The following is an 8,306-nucleotide window of genomic DNA, read 5'->3' on the forward strand; positions in this document are numbered from 1 at the left end:
GGGGGCGGGGGTAAAAAAAAAAATCGTGCCTTCTGAACGAGTGAATAAACGGCAATCCTTTCTTTAGAGCATTCACTGAAGATAAGTAGGGAGCTGTGCCTGCTTATTAGGGTGAGGACAGAAGCTGTATCAGTGACCTTCTTTATTTTATTTAGTTTTTGGCTGCACCCCATAGCACCTTAGTTCCTGGACCCGGGATTGAACCCGAAGCCCCTGCATTGGAAGGGGGAGTCTTAACCATTGGACCACCAGGCAAGTCCCTCAGAAGCCTTTTTAAATCAATCCTTATATCCACCTGGCTATAAAACCAAGTAACTTTTTTTCCCTTTAGTTTAAATGAAACCACTTGGGTGAAAGTTAGACAAAGAATGTCATTCTTGGATTTTTATTAGAGGAACATGGGCACTTATTCATTCAGAACTGAGAGTATCAGGTCTAGGACTGATTATGAAACTGTTGGAATAAACATGCTCAGGTTAAGGTGACCTTGCTCTGGAGAGAACAGACTGAGTCTTGGGATGGTGCACTAGGAGAAGAAAATGACAAGCATATCAAAATAACAAGGTGATGTAGGCAGCTCTGTAAGCAAGTTCAATTCCAACTGTGATTTTGAATTTTATTTTCAGTGAAAACCTTAGCTTCCCTCTGCATAAACCACCTTATAAAATTAGTAGCATAGACATTGGAGAGGAAAGGACAACTTTATCCTTTTTAGTAGGGAAAGAAGTAAAGTTCTGAAAAAGAAGGAAAGTCTAAAATCAGCTTCCGTAGGATGTAGTTTGTTTTTTTAACCACAAAACTTTCAACAAAGAGTTTTAAAAATAAGTCAATAGAGGGGAAGGGTGGAGAGAGGAATAGTTAGCGGGTTTGGGATGGGCATGTACACCTTGTTAAATTTAATATAGTTAATCAACAAGACCTACTGTATAGCACAGGGAAATCTGCTCAATAGTCTGAAACAGCGTAATTGGGAAAAGAATTTGAAAAAGAATAGATACATGTGTATGGATAACTGAATCACTTCATTGTACACCTGAATCTAACACATTATTGTTAATCAACTGTACTCCAATATAATATAAAAGTTTAAGAATCTATAAATAAATAAAACACTTGTGTAAAAAAATACAACAAAATAAAAGCCAGCCTATGATGTTGGGGGAAAAAAAAGTCAATGGGTAAAGGCTGTTAATTCAATCTCTGGACTGGGAAGATCCCTTGGAGTAAGAAATGGCAACCCACTTCATGGACAGAGGATTCTGGTGGGCTTCAGTCCAATGGGGTCACAAAGAGTTAGATACAACTGAGCACGCACAAACATGCCCAAAGGCTACTGAAGAACAGTTATGCCAGAAAACCTAGGCTGAGCCAAGGTGCAGTGGTCGAGTGCAGCCAAGGCAGAAAGGATGGTAACAGAAGATTACCTAGTCCTCATTCTCTAATGAATGTCATGCCAGGAGGTCATCAGGAGCAGAGTGTGACAAATCTGTTTATGCTGCCAGTTCAGTTCAGTCGCTCAGTTGTGTCTGACTCTTTGCAACCCCATGGACTGCAGCATGCCAGGACTCCCTGTGCATCACCAGCTCCCGGAGCTTACTCAAACTCATGTGCATCGAGTCAGTGATGCTATCCAACCATCTCATCCTCTGTCATCGCCTTCTCCTCCTGCCCTCACTCTTTCCCAGCATCAGAGTCTTTTCAGAAAAGTCAGTTCTTCACATCAGGTGACCAAAGTATTGGAGTTTCAGCTTCAGCATCAGTCCTTCCAATGAATATTTAGGACTGATTTCCTTTAGGATGGACTGGTTGGATCTCCTTGCTGTCCAAGGGACTCTTAAGAGTCTTCCAGGTGTGGTTCTGGCCCACTAGACTATGCGACCCGGAGAAGGCAATGGCACCCCACTCCAGTACTCTTGCCTGGAAAATCCCATGGATGGAGGAGCCTGGTAGGCTGCAGTCCATGGGGTTGCTAAGAGTCGGACACGACTGAGCGACTTCACTTTCACTTTTCACGTTCATGCAATGGAGAAGGAAATGGCAGCCCACTCCAGTGTTCTTGCCTGGAGAATCCCAGGGATGGGGGAGCCTGATGGGCTGCCATCTATGGGGTCGAACAGAGTCGGACACGACTGAAGTGACTTAGCAGCAGCACCAGCAGACTATGCAATCAAGCTACTGCATCCTTGTCCCTCTCATAGGAAAGACGCCACTAGTGTAGATACTCTTCTTGGGCAAATGATAGATTCTTGTAGTTCTTGCTCACCCCCAAACAGAATTAGGGTTAGGGTTAGGTTTATACTGCTAGAAGCTTATAAAAACCAACGGGCCATCCTGGTGACCCTTCCAAACCTCAGCACTGCAGACCCAGGGCCAGCTCCTTATTTCCCAACTGTAGAATCAGTATCAGTTCTTTTGCTCATCCAATTATACGTTTTAACCGTTTCCATTCACCTCCTCTTTGTTTCTCTGTATTCTATGTTGTTTATCACTTTGCACAATCGTAGAGTTCAGAAGTCATGACCATGCAAAGTTTAAGCACCAGCAGGTGGTGATGGTTTCAGAGGAGGAAGAGGAGCAGACTTCTCAGGACAGGTATGGTTCTGGCCCACTAGGCTAGGCGATCAAGCTACTGCATCCTTGCCCCCTCATAGGAAAGATGCTACTAGTGTAGATTCCCTCCTTGGAAAAATGATAGATTCTTGTAGCTGTTGCTTGCCCCCAAACAGAATCTCTTATCCCCACAACCCAGTACCCTTTCTTGTTATAGTATTGTATCTAGAGTTTTCCAACTGTAAACCAGATCAAAAAGCAATTCTAGAACTTTCTTACACAGTGAGGAAAATGCAGGACTAAGGCAAGGTCGGGGGAGGACAAGGGAAAAGGAGGCAGGACTCCAGTCAGACACACACTCACCACTTTTTGGTTCCCTTCACGATCGGTGAGCAGCCATTCGATATCCAGGGTGTCTTTTTCTGGGAGCCCCAGTTGATGGTGACAGGGCAGAGTGACCTTCTCCTCTGCCACTTTCTTGATCTCAGTGTGAGTCCCCAAGGTTCCAACGTAGTAGGAGACTGGAAGAGGAAAACCTCCAATGAGTCGTGCAGAAACCAGACGACAGGGTGCAGGAAACAAATACTACAACTAATCATTACTGGACGTTTCTGTGGGCAAGAAGCACGTCAAGGTGTTGGAGGAACCCTGGTCCAGAAGTACTGGAAGTCCCTGGTCTCACACTGGCTCCTCCATTAACTGAATTCATCATATCTTCCATACCCCCCCAAATTACACTCCTGGTAATGCCCACCTTTCCTACCCGCCAGGGTTTTTAGAAACAATGAAATCACTCAAGTTAAAAACCGCTTTGTTTTTTGACCTTTCTCTCCCCTGCTAACAAAGGCTTCTGAAAGAACGGAAACTAGCAAGGAGGACAGGGCTAGCCTCCTCCCAGCACAGGCTCCAGATACGGTTCACTCCTCAGAGCCTTGAAGTCTGGCCGCCCTCACAAAACTCTCAGGAAGTGCAGCCGTTCCTCCAGGAGCAATCGGGCTCTTGGGCAGCCCCTGCTCCCTTAAGGGACACACAGTCTCCTACTCCCCCAGCTTCCATCTTCATTCTCCATAGTTTCATATCATATGGCTGCAAAATAGGAAGCAGCACTTTCTACCCAAAGCAAAATCCAAGTGACCACATTTGGGATCCTGTCCCTTCATCCGTCCAATATTCCTTTGGCCAATAGGAATTCAGTTCTACTTTCTTTAACTTTCATCTTTTCCCAGAAATGGTATTGTGTCAGCAATGAATTTTTTTTGTTTTTTGGCTGGGTAGCTTGTAGGATCTCAGTTCCCTGACCAGGAATGGAAGGAACCAAGGCCCCCAGCAGTGGAAGTGTGGAGTCCAAACTGCTAGATCACCAGGAATTCCATCAACTTGCCCAGTATCACACAGCTAGGAAGTGTCAGCGCAAGGCTCTACCCAGATCTGTCCCCTGAGAAGCTCACTCTAACAGCCATGCTAAACTACTTATGCCCTTGCTTTTATGTGGCTTCCTGAGTGTCTGGTTCTCCCAGTTGCCTCTAAGCACCTTGAGATTAAGTTCCATTACCACTGCATGCCCAGAGCACTCAGTCAGGGTCTCACATGCTGCAGATGCTCAATAATATGTATTGGATGGATTTGAATCTAACCCATGCACTGAATTTACTAATGAGAAAACTGAGGTCTGGGGATAAAGGGGTTGGCCCAAGGTCCTACAACTCATTTAGTGGCAGAACTAACCCATATAAAACCCATCCTCCTTCAGTTCCCATAAAGCTGAGCCGGTTTTCCCTGTACTAAGCTAATACCGGTTTGCCCTGTACTCAGTTAATACCGGTTTGCCCTGTACTAAGCTAAGTTTCTATGGAGGAGCTCTGGCTTCCATCTCTGATCACTTCCCACTGGACAGGACAGTGTTCAGATGAAGCACCCCTGGCAAAGCTAGAGAACCCAGCACCAAGTCGGTGCATACAGTAGGCACTCAATATATATTGAATAATTAAATGCAAAGAATCAGCTAGGAGAGTTGCCGATTTGAGCCACTAGAGGGAATCAGAGGCTCAGATTTGGTTGATGTCCTCAAAGGAAAGGAACACAGTAGTGGGTGGTGTGCTTTGCCAGAGCACCAAGTTCTATTTATACCACACCCAGAATTAACACAGCAGTGCAGGGCCAGGCCACTTCGTGAATCACAGATGGTTTTACCAAGGCAAGGAGCCTCAGGATCAGGGTGCATGCACCTCTAGTCTTCCCTGAACCTCAGGTCCCTAGAATCCCTGCAGAATTCTCAGGTACTTCTGTGCTTTTAAACTCAAACTCCTGAAGTCTACATGCAAAGTGCCTGGGCTCTCCTTACAACCTCCAGGCTTGGCAATGCTCATGGGGGCTGCTGAATATGTGTCTGCTGCTTGGCAGGTGAGCAAGAAGGGCAATTTAACCCCCAGGGGCCAGCCTTGGGTTCCCTAGGCACTGAAGGGTTCACTTTCATTGAGAAAGACCTTGCTGCTGCTGCTGCTTAATCATTCACTCATGTCCAACTCTTTGCAGCTCATGGACTATAGCCTGCCAGGCTCCTCTGTCCATGGGATTTCCCAGGCAAGAATTCTGGAGTGGGTTGCCATTTCCTTCTCCAGGAGATCTTCCTAACCTAGGAATCAAACTCGAGTCTCCTGCTTGGCAGGCAGATTCTTTACCACTGAGTCACCTGGGAAGCTGGAGAAAGACTTGTTCAGTGACTAAGTTGTGTCTGACTCTTTGTGACCCTGTGGACTGCAGCATGCCAGGCTTCTCTGTTCTTCCCCATCTCCCATAGTTTGCTCAAACTCATGTCCATTGGGTCAGTGATGCCATCCAACCATCTCATCCTCTGTTGTCCCCATCTCTTCCTGCCCTCAATCTTTCCCAGCATCAGGGTCGTTTCCAATGAGTTGGCTCTTTGCATCAAGTGGCCAAAGTATTGGAGCTTCAGTTTCAGCATCAGTCTTTCCAATGAGTATTCAGGGTTGATTTCTTTTAGGACTGCCTGATTCTATCTCCTTGTAGTTGAAGGGACTCTCAAGAGTCTTCTCCAGCACCACAATTCAAAAGCATCAATTCTTTGGGGCTCAGCATTCTTTATGGTCCAACTCTCACATCTGTACATGACTGCTAGAAAAACCATAGCTTTGACTCTACAGACATTTGTCAGTAAAGCAATGTCTCTGCTTTTTAATATGCTGTCTACATTTCTCATAAAACATTCATAGTTGAAGTCTTTCTAAAAAAGAATTGGCGTTGTTTTAGTGGTCAAATAGACACCTTGGATGACCCTTTCATGGAGGCTCACTTAGTCCAAATAAGTGAGACCTATAATTTTTGTGCACTGACTTTCCCTCACATATTGAGGCCCAATTTTCGGATCAGACTGTCAGTTCGAGCAGATGTGGCAGGATCGAGAATCCTGGCTGAGTTTTTTAAGATGGCTCCTTCCCCTAAGGCCACTGGTAACCTAGCTTGCTTTTATGGAGGCAGAAAGACAAATGGCCCAGAGTAACTTTTTCAAAAAATATATTTATTTCTATTTATTTATGTATTTTAATGGGCTTCCCAGGTGGTGCAGTGGTAAACAATCCACCTGCCAAATGCAGGAGATGCAAGAAACATGGGTTAAGAACCCTGCATTGGGAAAATCCCTTGGAGGAGGAAAAGGCAACTCACCCCAGTATTCTTGCCTGGAGAATGCCATGGACAGGAGCCTGGTGGGCTACAGTACTGCTGCTGCTGCTGCTAAGTCACTTCAGTCGTGTCCGACTCTGTGCGACCCCATAGACGGCAGCCCACCAGGCTCCCCTGTCCCTGGGATTCTCCAGGCAAGAACACTGGAGTGGGTTGCCATTTCCTTCTCCAATGCATGAAAGTGAAAAGTGAAAGGGAAGTTGCTCAGTTGCGTCCGACCCTCAGCGACCCCATGGACTGCAGCCTTCCAGGCTCTTCCATCCATGGGATTTTCCAGGCAAGAGTACTGGAGTGGGGTGCCGTTGCCTTCTCCGGGGCTACAGTACAAGCAGTCACAAAGAGCTGGACACGACTGAGCACAGCACACAATTTATTTGGCTGTGCTGGGTTTTAGTTGTGGCCTTTGAACTCTTAGTTGTGGCGCGTGGGATCTGGTTTCCTGATCAGGGATCAAACCAAGGTCCCCTGCACTGGAAGGGCAGAGTCTTAGCCACGATTCCACCAAAGAAGTCTGCCCAGGGTAACTTTTAATAGAAACTAGGATCTGCATATAACATATCTTATTTCTCTCTTATTTCCCTAGCAGAGAATTTTCTCCTTCTCAAATATTTACTGAATGCCTATGAGGCACAAGTTGCCCAGGGTCTGCTATTCCCTCCAAAGAATGGATCCTCTAGTGCTGCCATCATTAACTCTGACACCTCATGTTCCCCCAGGGCCCCTAGGAGAGGCCATCGTGCTTTCTGGGTCCTGTTTTAGAACTGAGTTGTTGATTATCAGGCTGTGTAGACATACTGTTTACAAGTAACATAGACAGCCATAGCAGTTACTGTCTGAAGTCACGTGCAGGAGCTGCGCCATTGCCACTATTTAATGTGCAGTGGGGCACCCGTGAAGGGCGATGGAGGGGTGCAAGCACCCGCCTTCTACTCAGTGGTTTCTCTCTTTTCAATGGACCTGTTCAATTTCCTAAGTGGGAGGAAAGTTTCCTTGTGTTTTGCTTTACAGAGAATACTCGAGAAGGCCTCAGGAAAACCAAAATCATCATGTCATTCAGAAAAATAAAAAGGATTTTGGAAATTTTGTTTTTTAAAATAATGTATTTTTGGCTGTGCTGGGTCTTCACTGCTTCGCTCAGACTTTCTCTAGTTGTGGAGAGAAATGGCGGCTACTCTCTGGTTGTGGTCCGCGGGCTTCTCATTGCTCTGGCTTCTCTTGTTTCACAGCACGGACTCAGTCTCTGTGTGGACTTCAGTAGTTGTGGCTCATGGGCTTAGCTCATCCTTGGTATCTGGAATCTTCCCTTCATTGGCAGGCGGATTCTTATCCACTGTGCCACCAGGGAAGTCCAGATTTTGGAAATTTTAAACTTCTCTTATAGATCAAGAAATCAAGGCTTGGAGAAAAGTGACTCACCCAAAGGCTTTCCAATTTCTAGACTAATATATATGTAAAATTCTGTAGGTGTAGGGGGGTGTGTGTGTGTGTGTGTGCGCGCGCAGGAATGTATTTTCCAGACTGTTTCTGGAACACTGTGTAGTTCAAGATTTAATAGAAAGACCATGAGTTTGGAATCAGATAGATGTAGTGTGGACTTAATTTGCTCTAAGACCAATTAATTCCCTGACTTCTCTGAGTCTTTTCTCTGAATAAGTATAAAAACATCAATCATGAAAGATGATTATAAGGATTATTAAGATGTATATAAAGAGGAGAGTGAAAAAGTTGGCTTAAAGCTCAACATTCAGAAAACTAAGATCATGGCATCTGGTCCCATCATTTCATGGGAAATAGATGCAGAAACAGTGGAAACAGGGGCTGACTTTATTTTGGGGGGCTCCAAAATCACTACAGATTGTGATTGCAACCATGAAATTAAAAGATGCTTACTCCTTGGAAGACAAGTTATGACCAACCTAGATAGCATATTCAAAAACAGAGACATTACTTTGCCAACAAAGGTCCGGCTAGTCAAGGCTATGGTTTTTCCTGTGGTCATGTATGGATGTGAGAGTTGGACTGTGAAGAAAGCTGAGCACCAAAGAATTGATGCTTTT

At 45.3% G+C, this 8,306-nt stretch overlaps 1 protein-coding gene across 1 annotated transcript in view; it reads right to left on the reverse strand.

Annotated features, from left to right (window-relative positions):
* CLMP (CXADR-like membrane protein) overlaps positions 1-8,306 on the reverse strand; it is a 105,424-nt gene that overhangs the window by 20,777 nt on the left and 76,341 nt on the right. The window contains exon 2 of the mRNA XM_010830511.1: positions 2,914-3,071. Within this exon, the coding sequence (XP_010828813.1) occupies positions 2,914-3,071 (158 nt within the window). The remainder of the gene's footprint in view (positions 1-2,913; positions 3,072-8,306) is intronic.

This window comes from Bison bison, unplaced genomic scaffold, assembly GCF_000754665.1.
Source record: "Bison bison bison isolate TAMUID 2011002044 unplaced genomic scaffold, Bison_UMD1.0 scf7180017864518, whole genome shotgun sequence".
NCBI classification, from domain to species: domain Eukaryota; kingdom Metazoa; phylum Chordata; class Mammalia; order Artiodactyla; family Bovidae; genus Bison; species Bison bison.